Source organism: Pelophylax lessonae, assembly GCF_965119305.1.
Source record: "Pelophylax lessonae genome assembly, chromosome: 4".
NCBI classification, from domain to species: domain Eukaryota; kingdom Metazoa; phylum Chordata; class Amphibia; order Anura; family Ranidae; genus Pelophylax; species Pelophylax lessonae.
The window spans coordinates 87,886,033-87,903,960 of NC_138771.1; the positions used below are offsets into that span (position 1 = coordinate 87,886,033).

The 17,928-nt window shown below is 48.4% G+C and overlaps 1 protein-coding gene across 7 annotated transcripts in view; it reads left to right on the forward strand.

The window, feature by feature from the left end:
• The first annotated feature begins 9,656 nt into the window (after nt 1–9,656).
• The window catches only part of DMXL2 (Dmx like 2), a 429,248-nt gene continuing 420,976 nt past the window's right edge, over nt 9,657–17,928 (forward strand). For all 7 annotated transcript variants that reach the window (XM_082252816.1, XM_082252819.1, XM_082252821.1 and 4 more), the window contains exon 1: nt 9,657–9,768. In XM_082252816.1, coding sequence (XP_082108942.1) covers nt 9,682–9,768 — 87 coding nt within the window. In that variant the 5' untranslated portion in view covers nt 9,657–9,681. The remainder of the gene's footprint in view (nt 9,769–17,928) is intronic.

The window sequence follows — 17,928 nt, forward strand, 5'->3', positions numbered from 1 at the left end:
GGAGTAAAAGAGGAGGAAGAAGATGGCAAGATGAAAGAAGCAATTTCCAAATTAGCTTTGTATATTTATTTTGAAACTTCTTTTTTGAGGTTATTGTTGGATATTGTTTTTGTATGTTTTGTTATGAAAAATAAACACATTTATTTTTCAAAAGTGCTGTACCAACACCCAAGGCCCATTTTTTCCGCACCTGTTACTTCTATCCAAAGTCTGCGAAAGAGACATTAGAATTTATTTAAAAAAAAACTGTCAATCTTGACCTGAGTCTACTATAATTTGACTTCCTCACATAAGGCTCGCTCAATATGGTGCAAAAAGTTTTAATTCCCATCTAAAGTCTAACAAAGACACACGAGAATGTATCCATAAAATCTCTAATCTTGTTCCCAGTGCACTAAATTGTGGCCTCATCATGCAGACTGGCTCCCCTAGCCATTGTTTACAAAATAAATAAAGCTTGCAGAGAAAATGCCATTTATTTTTTATATTTCCTCTTTTGCTGCATTTCTTTACATGATACATATGTGCTACTTTACAGGCCGACTAAGGGGACCCCCCAGGCACTATATTTAAAGGAATTTTTCACTTTAAGCATCAATAAAATTGCTTCTCCTGAAAAATTTTCTTTTTCAAAACAATTTTTTGCATTGGTACATGTCCCCCAGGGCAGTACCCGGACCCCCATACCCTTTTATGCCTAATTACTTGTGTAGTGAGAGGACAGGTCATGACACTGGAAAGATTGTATTGTGAGGGGACACTCTGTGACACTGGTAGGATTATATAGTGAGGGGACACTCGGTGACACTGGTAGGATTATATAGTGAGGGGACACTCAGTGACACTGGTAGGATTATATTGTGGGGGACACTCGGTGACACTGGTATCATTATATAGTGAGGGGACACTCTGTGACACTGGTAGGATTGTAGGATGAGGGGACACTCGGTGACACTGGTAAGATTGTAGAATGAGGGGACATTCTGTGACACTGGTAGGATTATATTGTGAGGGGGACACACAATTACACTGGTAGGACTGTATTGTGAGGGAACACTCAGTGACACTGGTAGGATTATATTGTGGGGGACACTGGATGACACTGGTAGGATTATATTGTGAGGGGACACTCGGTGACACTGGTAGGATTGTAGGATGAGGGGACACTCGGTGACACTGGTAGGATTATATTGTGAGGGGACACTCGGTGACACTGGTAGGATTATATTGTGAGGGGACACTCGGTGACACTGGTAGGATTATATTGTGATGGGACACTTGGTGACACTGATAGGACTGTATTGTAAGGTGACACTCGGTGACACTGGTAGGATTATATTGTGGGGGACACTCGGTGACACTGATAGGACTGTATTGTGAGGGGACACTCAGTGACACTGGTAGGATTATAGGATGAGGGGACACTCGGTGACACTGATAGGATTATATTGTGAGGGGACACTGGTAGGATTGTAGGATGAGGGGACACTCGTGACACTGGTAGGATTGTAGGATGAGGGGACACTCGGTGACACTGATAGGATTATATTGTGAGGGGACACTCGGTGACACTGGTAGGATTATATTGTAAAGGGACACTCGGTGACACTGGTAGGATTATATTGTAAAGGGACACTCAGTGACACTGGTAGGATTGTAGGATGAGGGGACACTCGGTGACACTGGTAGGATTGTAGGATGAGGGGACACTCGTGACACTGGTAGGATTGTAGGATGAGGGGACACTCGGTGACACTGATAGGATTATATTGTGAGGGGACACTTGGTGACACTGGTAGGATTATATTGTAAAGGGACACTCGGTGACACTGGTAGGATTATATTGCAAAGGGACACTCAGTGACACTGGTAGGATTGTAGGATGAGGGGACACTCGGTGACACTGGTATCATTATATAGTGAGGGGACACTCTGTGACACTGGTAGGATTGTAGGATGAGGGGACACTCGGTGACACTGGTAAGATTGTAGAATGAGGGGACATTCTGTGACACTGGTAGGATTATATTGTGAGGGGGACACACAATTACACTGGTAGGACTGTATTGTGAGGGAACACTCAGTGACACTGGTAGGATTATATTGTGGGGGACACTGGATGACACTGGTAGGATTATATTGTGAGGGGACACTCGGTGACACTGGTAGGATTGTAGGATGAGGGGACACTCGGTGACACTGGTAGGATTATATTGTGAGGGGACACTCGGTGACACTGGTAGGATTATATTGTGAGGGGACACTCGGTGACACTGGTAGGATTATATTGTGATGGGACACTTGGTGACACTGATAGGACTGTATTGTAAGGTGACACTCGGTGACACTGGTAGGATTATATTGTGGGGGACACTCGGTGACACTGATAGGACTGTATTGTGAGGGGACACTCAGTGACACTGGTAGGATTATAGGATGAGGGGACACTCGGTGACACTGATAGGATTATATTGTGAGGGGACACTGGTAGGATTGTAGGATGAGGGGACACTCGTGACACTGGTAGGATTGTAGGATGAGGGGACACTCGGTGACACTGATAGGATTATATTGTGAGGGGACACTCGGTGACACTGGTAGGATTATATTGTAAAGGGACACTCGGTGACACTGGTAGGATTATATTGTAAAGGGACACTCGGTGACACTGGTAGGATTGTAGGATGAGGGGACACTCGGTGACACTGGTAGGATTGTAGGATGAGGGGACACTCGGTGACACTGATAGGATTATATTGTGAGGGGACACTCGGTGACACTGGTAGGATTATATTGTAAAGGGACACTCGGTGACACTGGTAGGATTATATTGTAAAGGGACACTCTGTGACACTGGTAGGATTGTAGGATGAGGGGACACTCGGTGACACTGGTAAGATTGTAGAATGAGAGGACATTCTGTGACACTGGTAGGATTGTAGGATGAGGGGACACTCGGTGACACTGGTAAGATTGTAGAATGAGGGGACATTCTGTGACACTGGTAGGATTATATTGTGAGGGGGACACACAATTACACTGGTAGGACTGTATTGTGAGGGAACACTCAGTGACACTGGTAGGATTATATTGTGGGGGACACTGGATGACACTGGTAGGATTATATTGTGAGGGGACACTCGGTGACACTGGTAGGATTGTAGGATGAGGGGACACTCGGTGACACTGGTAGGATTATATTGTGATGGGACACTTGGTGACACTGATAGGACTGTATTGTAAGGTGACACTCGGTGACACTGGTAGGATTATATTGTGGGGGACACTCGGTGACACTGATAGGACTGTATTGTGAGGGGACACTCAGTGACACTGGTAGGATTATAGGATGAGGGGACACTCGGTGACACTGATAGGATTATATTGTGAGGGGACACTGGTAGGATTGTAGGATGAGGGGACACTTGTGACACTGGTAGGATTGTAGGATGAGGGGACACTCGGTGACACTGATAGGATTATATTGTGAGGGGACACTCGGTGACACTGGTAGGATTATATTGTAAAGGGACACTCGGTGACACTGGTAGGATTGTAGGATGAGGGGACACTCGGTGACACTGGTAGGATTGTAGGATGAGGGGACACTCGTGACACTGGTAGGATTGTAGGATGAGGGGACACTCGGTGACACTGATAGGATTATATTGTGAGGGGACACTCGGTGACACTGGTAGGATTATATTGTAAAGGGACACTCGGTGACACTGGTAGGATTATATTGTGAGGGGACACTCGGTGACACTGGTAGGATTATATTGTAAAGGGACACTCAGTGACACTGGTAGGATTGTAGGATGAGGGGACACTCGGTGACACTGGTAGGATTGTAGGATGAGGGGACACTCGTGACACTGGTAGGATTGTAGGATGAGGGGACACTCGGTGACACTGATAGGATTATATTGTGAGGGGACACTCGGTGACACTGGTAGGATTATATTGTAAAGGGACACTCGGTGACACTGGTAGGATTATATTGTAAAGGGACACTCAGTGACACTGGTAGGATTGTAGGATGAGGGGACACTCGGTGACACTGGTATCATTATATAGTGAGGGGACACTCTGTGACACTGGTAGGATTGTAGGATGAGGGGACACACGGTGACACTGGTAAGATTGTAGAATGAGGGGACATTCTGTGACACTGGTAGGATTATATTGTGAGGGGGACACACAATTACACTGGTAGGACTGTATTGTGAGGGAACACTCAGTGACACTGGTAGGATTATATTGTGGGGGACACTGGATGACACTGGTAGGATTATATTGTGAGGGGACACTCGGTGACACTGGTAGGATTGTAGGATGAGGGGACACTCTGTGACACTGGTAGGATTATATTGTGAGGGGACACTCGGTGACACTGGTAGGATTATATTGTGAGGGGACACTCGGTGACACTGGTAGGATTATATTGTGATGGGACACTTGGTGACACTGATAGGACTGTATTGTAAGGTGACACTCGGTGACACTGGTAGGATTATATTGTGGGGGACACTCGGTGACACTGATAGGACTGTATTGTGAGGGGACACTCAGTGACACTGGTAGGATTATAGGATGAGGGGACACTCGGTGACACTGATAGGATTATATTGTGAGGGGACACTGGTAGGATTGTAGGATGAGGGGACACTCGTGACACTGGTAGGATTGTAGGATGAGGGGACACTCGGTGACACTGATAGGATTATATTGTGAGGGGACACTCGGTGACACTGGTAGGATTATATTGTAAAGGGACACTCGGTGACACTGGTAGGATTATATTGTAAAGGGACACTCAGTGACACTGGTAGGATTGTAGGATGAGGGGACACTCGGTGACACTGGTAGGATTGTAGGATGAGGGGACACTCGTGACACTGGTAGGATTGTAGGATGAGGGGACACTCGGTGACACTGATAGGATTATATTGTGAGGGGACACTTGGTGACACTGGTAGGATTATATTGTAAAGGGACACTCGGTGACACTGGTAGGATTATATTGCAAAGGGACACTCAGTGACACTGGTAGGATTGTAGGATGAGGGGACACTCGGTGACACTGGTATCATTATATAGTGAGGGGACACTCTGTGACACTGGTAGGATTGTAGGATGAGGGGACACTCGGTGACACTGGTAAGATTGTAGAATGAGGGGACATTCTGTGACACTGGTAGGATTATATTGTGAGGGGGACACACAATTACACTGGTAGGACTGTATTGTGAGGGAACACTCAGTGACACTGGTAGGATTATATTGTGGGGGACACTGGATGACACTGGTAGGATTATATTGTGAGGGGACACTCGGTGACACTGGTAGGATTGTAGGATGAGGGGACACTCGGTGACACTGGTAGGATTATATTGTGAGGGGACACTCGGTGACACTGGTAGGATTATATTGTGAGGGGACACTCGGTGACACTGGTAGGATTATATTGTGATGGGACACTTGGTGACACTGATAGGACTGTATTGTAAGGTGACACTCGGTGACACTGGTAGGATTATATTGTGGGGGACACTCGGTGACACTGATAGGACTGTATTGTGAGGGGACACTCAGTGACACTGGTAGGATTATAGGATGAGGGGACACTCGGTGACACTGATAGGATTATATTGTGAGGGGACACTGGTAGGATTGTAGGATGAGGGGACACTCGTGACACTGGTAGGATTGTAGGATGAGGGGACACTCGGTGACACTGATAGGATTATATTGTGAGGGGACACTCGGTGACACTGGTAGGATTATATTGTAAAGGGACACTCGGTGACACTGGTAGGATTATATTGTAAAGGGACACTCGGTGACACTGGTAGGATTGTAGGATGAGGGGACACTCGGTGACACTGGTAGGATTGTAGGATGAGGGGACACTCGGTGACACTGATAGGATTATATTGTGAGGGGACACTCGGTGACACTGGTAGGATTATATTGTAAAGGGACACTCGGTGACACTGGTAGGATTATATTGTAAAGGGACACTCTGTGACACTGGTAGGATTGTAGGATGAGGGGACACTCGGTGACACTGGTAAGATTGTAGAATGAGAGGACATTCTGTGACACTGGTAGGATTGTAGGATGAGGGGACACTCGGTGACACTGGTAAGATTGTAGAATGAGGGGACATTCTGTGACACTGGTAGGATTATATTGTGAGGGGGACACACAATTACACTGGTAGGACTGTATTGTGAGGGAACACTCAGTGACACTGGTAGGATTATATTGTGGGGGACACTGGATGACACTGGTAGGATTATATTGTGAGGGGACACTCGGTGACACTGGTAGGATTGTAGGATGAGGGGACACTCGGTGACACTGGTAGGATTATATTGTGATGGGACACTTGGTGACACTGATAGGACTGTATTGTAAGGTGACACTCGGTGACACTGGTAGGATTATATTGTGGGGGACACTCGGTGACACTGATAGGACTGTATTGTGAGGGGACACTCAGTGACACTGGTAGGATTATAGGATGAGGGGACACTCGGTGACACTGATAGGATTATATTGTGAGGGGACACTGGTAGGATTGTAGGATGAGGGGACACTTGTGACACTGGTAGGATTGTAGGATGAGGGGACACTCGGTGACACTGATAGGATTATATTGTGAGGGGACACTCGGTGACACTGGTAGGATTATATTGTAAAGGGACACTCGGTGACACTGGTAGGATTGTAGGATGAGGGGACACTCGGTGACACTGGTAGGATTGTAGGATGAGGGGACACTCGTGACACTGGTAGGATTGTAGGATGAGGGGACACTCGGTGACACTGATAGGATTATATTGTGAGGGGACACTCGGTGACACTGGTAGGATTATATTGTAAAGGGACACTCGGTGACACTGGTAGGATTATATTGTGAGGGGACACTCGGTGACACTGGTAGGATTATATTGTAAAGGGACACTCAGTGACACTGGTAGGATTGTAGGATGAGGGGACACTCGGTGACACTGGTAGGATTGTAGGATGAGGGGACACTCGTGACACTGGTAGGATTGTAGGATGAGGGGACACTCGGTGACACTGATAGGATTATATTGTGAGGGGACACTCGGTGACACTGGTAGGATTATATTGTAAAGGGACACTCGGTGACACTGGTAGGATTATATTGTAAAGGGACACTCAGTGACACTGGTAGGATTGTAGGATGAGGGGACACTCGGTGACACTGGTATCATTATATAGTGAGGGGACACTCTGTGACACTGGTAGGATTGTAGGATGAGGGGACACACGGTGACACTGGTAAGATTGTAGAATGAGGGGACATTCTGTGACACTGGTAGGATTATATTGTGAGGGGGACACACAATTACACTGGTAGGACTGTATTGTGAGGGAACACTCAGTGACACTGGTAGGATTATACTGTAAAGGGACACTCGGTGACACTGGTAGGATTATATTGTAAAGGGACACTCAGTGACACTGGTAGGATTGTAGGATGAGGGGACACTCTGTGACACTGGTAGGATTGTAGGATGAGGGGACACTCGTGACACTGGTAGGATTGTAGGATGAGGGGACACTCAGTGACACTGATAGGATTATATTGTGAGGGGACACTCGGTGACACTGGTAGGATTATATTGTAAAGGGACACTCGGTGACACTGGTAGGATTATATTGTAAAGGGACACTCTGTGACACTGGTAGGATTGTAGGATGAGGGGACACTCGGTGACACTGGTAAGATTGTAGAATGAGGGGACATTCTGTGACACTGGTAGGATTGTAGGATGAGGGGACACTCGGTGACACTGGTAAGATTGTAGAATGAGGGGACATTCTGTGACACTGGTAGGATTATATTGTGAGGGGGACACACAATTACACTGGTAGGACTGTATTGTGAGGGAACACTCGGTGACACTGGTAGGATTATATTGTGGGGGACACTGGATGACACTGGTAGGATTATATTGTGAGGGGACACTCGGTGACACTGGTAGGATTGTAGGATGAGGGGACACTCTGTGACACTGGTAGGATTATATTGTGAGGGGACACTCGGTGACACTGGTAGGATTATATTGTGAGGGGACACTCGGTGACACTGGTAGGATTATATTGTGATGGGACACTTGGTGACACTGATAGGACTGTATTGTAAGGTGACACTCGGTGACACTGGTAGGATTATATTGTGGGGGACACTCGGTGACACTGATAGGACTGTATTGTGAGGGGACACTCAGTGACACTGGTAGGATTATAGGATGAGGGGACACTCGGTGACACTGATAGGATTATATTGTGAGGGGACACTGGTAGGATTGTAGGATGAGGGGACACTCGTGACACTGGTAGGATTGTAGGATGAGGGGACACTCGGTGACACTGATAGGATTATATTGTGAGGGGACACTCGGTGACACTGGTAGGATTATATTGTAAAGGGACACTCGGTGACACTGGTAGGATTATATTGTAAAGGGACACTCAGTGACACTGGTAGGATTGTAGGATGAGGGGACACTCGGTGACACTGGTAGGATTGTAGGATGAGGGGACACTCGGTGACACTGATAGGATTATATTGTGAGGGGACACTCGGTGACACTGGTAGGATTATATTGTAAAGGGACACTCGGTGACACTGGTAGGATTATATTGTAAAGGGACACTCAGTGACACTGGTAGGATTGTAGGATGAGGGGACACTCGGTGACACTGATAGGATTATATTGTGAGGGGACACTCGGTGACACTGGTAGGATTATATTGTAAAGGGACACTCAGTGACACTGGTAGGATTGTAGGATGAAGGGACACTCGGTGACACTGGTAGGATTGTAGGATGAGGGGACATGACTCGGTGACACTGGTAGGATTATATTGTAAGGGGACATGACTCGGTGACACTGGTAGGATTATATTGTAAGGGGACACTGGTAGGATTGTTGGATGAGGGGACACTCGGTGACACTGATAGGATTATATTGTAAGGGGACACTCGGTGACACTGGTAGGATTATATTGTAAGGGGACATGACTCGGTGACACTGGTAGGATTATATTGTAAGGGGACATGACTCGGTGACACTGGTAGGATTATATTGTAAGGGGACATGACTCGGTGACACTGGTAGGATTATATTGTAAGGGGACACTGGTAGGATTGTTGGATGAGGGGACACTCGGTGACACTGATAGGATTATATTGTAAGGGGACACTCGGTGACACTGGTAGGATTATATTGTGAGGGGACACCCGGTGACACTGGTAGGATTATAGGATGAGGGGACACTCGGTGACACCATATGGTCTCAGGTAGTAGATGGATGCGTTGTGATAATGACGTAGCAGTGTGGGCGGTGATTGCGGGGAGCCCTCAGAGGGGGAGGGGAGGAGAGGAGACAGAAGGTGACAGAGCTGTGGGGGCGGGGCTTTGCTCTAAGCACAGGCGCGCGTTCCCGTGACACCCCGGTGTGAACGCGCACTGCCGCCTGCGCGTTCTGCCAGCAGCCCATCCTCGGGATTCCCCGGGTGTCACCGCTCCTGTACCGCTCTCTGGGGACACACACCGGGCCATGGAGACCGCAGGCCGCTGGGAGAACACCTGAGAGTGGGGGAGGGAGAGGGAGAGGCCGTCCTCAGAGCTCACTATGAATCTACACCAGGTCCTCACCGGAGCCGTCAACCCCGGAGATAACTGCTACTCGGTGGGCAGCGTCCAGGACATTCCCTTCACGGTAAGAGAGCCCAGGGGGTCCCTCTCCTCCCCACCCCCATCCACTGACCTCCATAGGGGGGATCAGGCCCGGTGGGGGGATGGAAGGTCTGTGTGAAGTGCTCAGTCATGGGGGGGAGGGGAGGGGATGATGGTATCTGCAGAGCTCAGTGATGGGGGTTGGGCTCAGGTAGATGGGTGGTCCATGGTGTGGTCCCAGTGATTGGAGGGATGATGGGGGATGGGCTCAGGTAGATAGTGGTCCATGGTGAGGTCCCAGTGATGGTAGGATTGATGGGGGATGGGCTCAGGTAGATAGTGGTCCATGGTGTGGTCCCAGTGATTGGAGGGATGATGGGGGATGGGCTCGGGTAGATAGTGGTCCATGGTGTGGTCCCAGTGATTAGAAGGATGATGGGGGTTGGGCTCAGGTAGATGGTGGTCCATGGTGTGGTCCCAGTGATTGGAGGGATGATGGGGGATGGGCTCAGGTAGATAGTGGTCCATGGTGTGGTCCCAGTGATTGGAGGGGTGATGGGGGTTGGGCTCAGGTAGATAGTGGTCCATGGGCGCGAGTCCTGCTGTCTGTGTCAAAGTACCCAGCAGTGGGACTCAGGAGGTGTCCCTATGGAGAGAAGAGGAGGGTAGCGCCAGCGGGCACCCCAGAAGAGGAGGATCGGGGTTTCTCTGTGGGAAATGATTGCACATAGCAGGTAAGTATTGGCATGTTTGTTACTTTTATAAAAAAAAGAACGGAAGGTTTACCACCCCTTTAATGCATTCCTTGCGTTAAGTTAAAAAATGTTATGCATCAGCATCCCCCTCATCCCTCTTTTACTTACCTGAGCCCTCATTCGATCCAGCGCCATGCACATCCGCAGCTCTTCACTTCCTTCACTTCCGGGTCTCGCTGGCTTTGCTGGGGCACTGGTAACCATTGGCTGTCAGTGCTGTCAATCAAAGCTAGTGATGCTGGAGTTGGGGGCAGGGCTGAGTCCCCCTGTCTGTGTCAATGGATGCGACGGCGGGGGCTCAGGAGCGAGCATGCATGAGTATCCCTATGGGAAGCAGCTTCCCAGGAAGCCACTGGGTGGGGGGTGGGGGGGCAAAAAGAGGAGGTTCGCTCTCTGAAATTCCATTGCACAGAGCAGCAAAGTGTAGACATGTTTGTTATTTTATTTTTACAATCACTTGTACCATCACCTCATCCCTTTAAAAACAGACACATAATAATTACACAGGTTGTGTGGCTCTTTAAGGTGGTAATGAAATTCACTCAGTGCTTTATCTGCAATGAATTAGCCCCGGGTCCTGTGTAATTAATCTGCTTGGTTTTAGAGGGATGAGGTGACAACCCTAGGTGTTCTTGTGTTCCATTCCTGTCTATTGGGACGTGGAGGCTGCACAGACACAGCTGCTGCCCCCCCAATCTGACATCCATGTGGGGGCTCAGCCCCCCCAGACACACAGATAAATCCACACATTGGGAGCAGTCGATACATCCCAAGGGACATGAATGGGACTCTGCATGGCGACTCGCAGAACGCCAGTCTATCCCTGTGCGGGTAAACCTGGGATATTCATTGATACTACCGGTGTGACTGAGCCCTGAAACTGCCCACACATTGACTGAAGTTCACTAGGGACCAGATTACATTTTATGGTATGGTGGTCACTGTAGTTTTACAGAAGTCAGTCCACCGATCATCATCTGTTCAACCTCACTGTTGGATTTCCCCCGCTTAATCAGCACTGCAGACTGTAACCAGCAGCAATGATTGGTGTATTCTGATGGCTGCTGGTGAATGTGTGGATGGGGGAAAGCAAGTCTGTTTTTTTTTTTTTGGTTGTACAAAAAAATTGACTAATGTATAGGCTGCCTTAGAGTAAGATGCACATGGAATGAAGGTCTATATACAGGGCATATGTAACACAATGAGGGGAGTTCAGTAAAGCACTAATGGTAGTTCCCTTAAAGTGGATATAAAGTCAGAAAGTTTTTTTATCTTATTGAGTTCTGGATAAAAATAAAAATAACCTTCTGTGTGCATCAGGCCCCCCAATACCTGAGCCCCATCTCGATCCAGCGATGTTGCACAAGAGTCTTGGCGGTCCCTGACTCTCCCTTCTCGTTGGCTGAGAAAGCAGCAGGGCGCCATTGGCTCTTGCTGCTGTCAGTCAGTGAGCCAGGGTGGAGAGAGAGGGCCCGAGCCATGGCTCTGTGTCTGAATGGACACTTAGCATTGTCTTGGCTTGAGTGCCCCCATAGCAAGCTGCTTGCTGTGGGGTCACTCGGCAGGAGGGAGGGGCCAGAAGTGCTGGCAAGGGACCCGAGAAGAGGAGGATCTGGGCTGCTCTGTGCAAAATCACTGCACAGAGCAGGTAAGTAGAACATGTTTGTTATTTTTAAATGAAAAAAACAAAACAAAAACGTGACTTTAGTATCACTTTAATAACTACCTGCTCCTAGTTCAGGCAAGCATTTGCACCAATATCTGTACCATTACCGACACATGCAGCAAATTCAAGTACAGTAAACCCCCGCTCCATCGCGGTTCAGTTTTTGCGGTCCCGGTATATTGCGTTTTTTTTTTGTAATGTTATTTTACTATATAAATCATTAAAAATGAAATATTTTTGTGTTTTCCATAGCTCTTGCTATGTCTCTCAGTATCTTTTATGTGTTTAAATCAGGCCTCGACAAACCCCGGGCGCCAGGTCGCATTTGCGACTAGAATTAGCGACCTGGCGCCTGGGGGGCCCTGCAGGAGCTGTCCTGTCCCTTTTGCGCCCCCACCTTCTTTCCCGAGTGCACGGACTTCCACGCCGTCCATAAATTGAGGCCCCGGCTTTTCGGCCTTCTTCTGTTAGATGAGAGGCTAGGGGAACTGGCGCCCTCTTGTGGTGGCCGGGAGTAATGCATGTTCTCAATGCCTTCCTTCTCATCTGCTCTTTGGAAGGAGATGGGAAGTTTTTGCAGGCTTCATCTCTCTGTCCAGTTACCTTTGCTTAAAGGTAAGTGGACAGGGAGTGTGGTTATTATTATTAATTTATTTTTTAAATTAAAAAATAAATAAATAATAATACATTTTTTCTTTTTTTTAATTATTAAAAAAAAAAAAAAAAAAAAATTCTTTTTTTTTTTTCAATTCTTATAAAAAAAAATGATATATCATTTTTTTTTAATAAGAATTGAAAAAAAAAAGAATGTTTATATTATATATACAGCCGAAGGCCCCTTTCACACGGGCTGTCTGATCAGGTCCGCCTGTCAGTTTTTCAGACAGACCTGATTGGACCCCTCATTCTCCTCTATGGAGCGGTAATCGGAGGATCGGATCAGATGGCATCAGATGGAAAAAGACAGACAGTCTGTTTCCATCCAATTGCGCTATAGAGGAGAGTGGGGTTCTAGTCGTATTTATGTGTAAATTTAGTATCCGTTTTATTAAATAAAGCTTGGTTGTTAGTTTAAAAAAAAAAACTGGCTCCTAACTTTTTTAGCTGGCTCCTAGATTTCAGGCAAATTTGTCAAGCCCTGGTTTAAATGAGTTTCTATTGTTTTAAAAGTGTGTTTAAAGACCTTAAAATGCTTTTACACGTACAGTGACAGTAAAAAAAATGCCTACAATGCATTTTAATAGGGTTTTTCTATTTCGCAGATTTTCACTTTTCGCGGCTGGGTCCGGAGCGTAACCCCCGCAATGTAGGGGCGTTTACTGTAATTCCTATAAACATTTTGGAAAGAAGTGCCCACAACAGCACACACACCTAGTGCAATACCAATGGTTTACTGAAAAATAAAGAATATAAAAAAATAAAAAACATACAGCCAAGTGCATACTCACAAAAATGTATGTATAGAGATATAGTTGTTGTTTGGCACTAAATCTCAATACAGGGCAGGAATAGGATGGCCAAACACACCGTGACGCTGCGCTGGCAAGCTGACCCATTTCAGGGGACGCACCTCCTTCACAGCTCTATTTGGCTGTATGATAGATATATATATATATATATATATATATATATATATATATATATATATATATATATATATAAAATAAACCTTCAATAATGCACTAGGTATGTGTGCCCTCACGTGTGCTCTTTTACAGTTGTCTACTAGATTCCCCCATCTGAGGAGGGCTCCATGGACAGAGCATGCCAGAAGGGTGCTATTCCATTGCTTTTGACGATCCAAGGCACAAGTAGACTTTAAGGCAGAACTCTATGCACTGAAAGTGGTTTTGTGTTTTATAAACAATGTGTGTTGTGCTGCATTATACCCCATGAATAATGTGATAAATTCAAATGTGACAAATATAATATTTAATGCAATTCCAAAAGCGCAGACGCTTGTGACGCTCAGCTTATTGAATCTCCTTTGCCAACTCCAGTACTTCATCCACCACCACATACACATGCTTACCAGAGCTGAAGATCTCACAGCATTAGAGATTACTTTAATTCTCTCACAGGAGGATGGATAACTTTCTCTGTGCAGGATATTGGTCACACTAAAACCTGGTCTCACGTGTAACAGGAGGGAGAAGGAACCACATAGTGTAGTCACTTTGCAAGCTTTTATTTAAAATCCAAATTGTATCCCTACAAAGCAAAGTAGACAGCTGGGCATTAACAAGAAACAACCGCTGTTCAGCCGAGCCAGCGTGATGATGTCACCGCTTGACCCCACTCTTACGCGTTTCGTTCCACAGAATGTCGTCCAAGTGATGCTGGAGTAGTGTTCAGTTCTTACTACCTCCACTTTAACAATCTGTCACTATGGCAGCAACAGATTCTTGAAGAATTACTGTCAGTCCTCAGATTAGGAAGCTGTTGTTAATTAAGATCAAATCTGATCTGGTGTACAAAGGTACCCCAGTATTTAGAGCGGGCAGTGCCTGTGCGGGGAAGCTCTCATGAATGTGACAGCTTTCCATACAGGGCTGTATCCCTGGCTCCAGTAAGATGGGAGATCCCCCATATGAATGCTAAATGTAAAATGGGAAACAGGTGATGCCATTACCCAAATAATGTGCAATGGCCAGATTTGGGAAACTACTTGTCACTAACGGTGCCTGAGAGACTAGTTCCCCATCAGGTCTACTTTACTTTTGTTTTACAGCAAATAGCAGTGGCAGATTTGAAAGCGTCTATTGGACTGACTAGCAGCTGGGGATCTGCCCACCCCCAGTACAAAGCTCTTCAGGCGCTTGCCAGTGTGATGGGCACAGTGTCTGAGGGGGGGGGGGGGAGGAGGGAGGGAGTGCACTGAGGAAGGAGCATCCAGTGTGATGGGCACAGTGTCTGAGGGGGGGAGGGAGGGAGTGCACTGAGGAAGGAGCATCCAGTGTGATGGGCACAGTGTCTGGGGAGTGCCCGGGGGGCCCCACCTGTCCAGCGACCCAGCCCCAGCCAAGCATTAGCAGACATCCAAAGTCTCCCGCATGCGGCCTGCGGCTCCCTGACACCTGCAAGTGCCGCTCAATATCCCAGCTGTCTGTGTCAGCTGAGCTGTCAGAATGGAGCTGATGGTTCCTGTATAGTTCCGGCTCCGTCCTGACAGTCGCAGGGATATTGAATGCACTCTGCCTGTGAGGAGACAGAGAGATACAGGAAGCATTGACTCTGCATGCTTCCTCCAGCGCGGCGCCGCTTCTCACACTCGCTCCATTGATGTTATGTGTCTCAAGCCAGTAGTAAGTCACATGTGCTAGGGGTACAACTAGCCCCCAGCACATAATTGTAAATATCCCAGCATGTGCAGTGTTTCTGACTCTTACCCCCATGACCACACTCATATCACTGAAGTGGTAATGGTGGTTAGAGTGTTCCTTTATTATCTCTCAGAAGAAGTAAACCTCTGTATACTGATTGCATTTCATTTGATCATCCTCTAGTTGTGTTAAATTGGTGGGGGGGCGCGGAGTGCCACCTCCCTGAAATAAGTTTGTGCAGGTTGGGATGTCTGCACTAGTCCCGACTCCTGTGTGCATCCTGCCGCTGAACTTAGCAGGTGGCAAGCGCCTGTTGGCCCTGCACTGCTGTCAGGCCACTTGGGCCGTGGAGGGGGAGCCCACAACTGCAGGAATACCTGTCCACCTCCATTGTAACCGGCACACACAGGACAGTTGAGTTTTACTCCCGTCCATGTGTGTGTTCAACCGACCTAGCCACCGAACTTGGAAGCGGTCATTAGCCTGGCACTGCTGTCAGGCTAATCGGGCCATGGAGAGGTGCCCACAGCAGCAGGAGGGCCTGCCTGCTTCCTAGGTCTGCGTGGAGACAGGCACACACCAGGACTGCCGCAGCGCAAGCCGAAACGACGAGGGCACTGCTGTAGAAGCCGAAAGTGGAAGCCAGCATGGTAGAAAGGAAAGAAAGACGGAAAGGATAGGTACTAACTTTTTTTTATGTGCAGAAATTATCATTGTCTTTGCATGTTCAGAAAAACAAAACATCTGCATGTCACTGGAGGAAGGAGCCTCCAGTGTGATGGGCACAGTGTCTGGGGAGGGAGAGCACTGATAGAGCATTCAGTGTGATGGGCGCAATGTCTGGAGAAGAAGCATCCAGTGTGATGGGCACAGTGTCTGCGGACTGAGTGCACTGATGGAGCGTCCAGTGTGATGGGCACAGTGTCTGCGGACTGAGTGCACTGATGGAGCGTCCAGTGTGATGGGCACAGTGTCTGGAGAAGAAGCATCCAGTGTGATGGGCACAGTGTCTGCGGACTGAGTGCACTGATGGAGCGTCCAGTGTGATGGGCGCAATGTCTGGAGAAGAAGCATCCAGTGTCATGGGCACAGTGTCTGCGGACTGAGTGCACTGATGGAGCGTCCAGTGTGATCGGCACAGTGTCTGGGGAGGAAGCGTCCAGTGTGATGGGCACGGTGTCTGCGGAGGGAGTGCACTGACGGAGCGTCCAGTGTGATGGGCACAGTCTCTGGGGAAGAAGCATCCCGTGTGATGGGCACAGTGTCTGCGGACTGAGTGCACTGATGGAGCGTCCAGTGTGATGGGCACAGTGTCTGGAGAAGAAGCATCCAGTGTGATGGGCACAGTGTCTGCGGACTGAGTGCACTGATGGAGCGTCCAGTGTGATGGGCGCAATGTCTGGAGAAGAAGCATCCAGTGTGATGGGCACAGTGTCTGCGGACTGAGTGCACTGATGGAGCGTCCAGTGTGATGGGCACAGTGTCTGGAGAAGAAGCATCCAGTGTGATGGGCACAGTGTCTGCGGACTGAGTGCACTGATGGAGCGTCCAGTGTGATGGGCGCAATGTCTGGAGAAGAAGCGTCCAGTGTGATGGGCACAGTGTCTGGGGAGGAAGCGTCCAGTGTGATGTGCACAGTGTCTGCGGAGGGAGTGCACTGATGGAGCGTCCAGTGTGATGTGCACAGTGTCTGCGGAAGAAGCATCCCGTGTGATGGGCACAGTGTCTGCGGACTGAGTGCACTGATGGAGCGTCCAGTGTGATGGGCACAGTGTCTGGAGAAGACGCATCCAGTGTGATGGGCACAGTGTCTGCGGACTGAGTGCACTGATGGAGCGTCCAGTGTGATGGGCACAGTGTCTGGGGAGGAAGCGTCCAGTGTGATGGGCACAGTGTCTGGAGAAGAAGCATCCAGTGTGATGGGCACAGTGTCTGCGGACTGAGTGCACTGATGGAGCGTCCAGTGTGATGGGCACAGTGTCTGGGGAGGAAGCGTCCAGTGTGATGGGCACAGTGTCTGGAGAAGAAGCATCCAGTGTGATGGGCACAGTGTCTGCGGACTGAGTGCACTGATGGAGCGTCCAGTGTGATGGGCGCAATGTCTGAAGAAGCATCCAGTGTCATGGGCACAGTGTCTGCGGACTGAGTGCGCTGATGGAGCGTCCAGTGTGATGGGCGCAATGTCTGGAGAAGAAGCATCCAGTGTCATGGGCACAGTGTCTGCGGACTGAGTGCACTGATGGAGCGTCCAGTGTGATCGGCACAGTGTCTGGGGAGGAAGCGTCCAGTGTGATGGGCACAGTGTCTGCGGAGGGAGTGCACTGACGGAGCGTCCAGTGTGATGGGCACAGTCTCTGGGGAAGAAGCATCCAGTGTGATGGGCACAGTGTCTGCGGACTGAGTGCACTGATGGAGCGTCCAGTGTGATGGGCGCAATGTCTGGAGAAGAAGCATCCAGT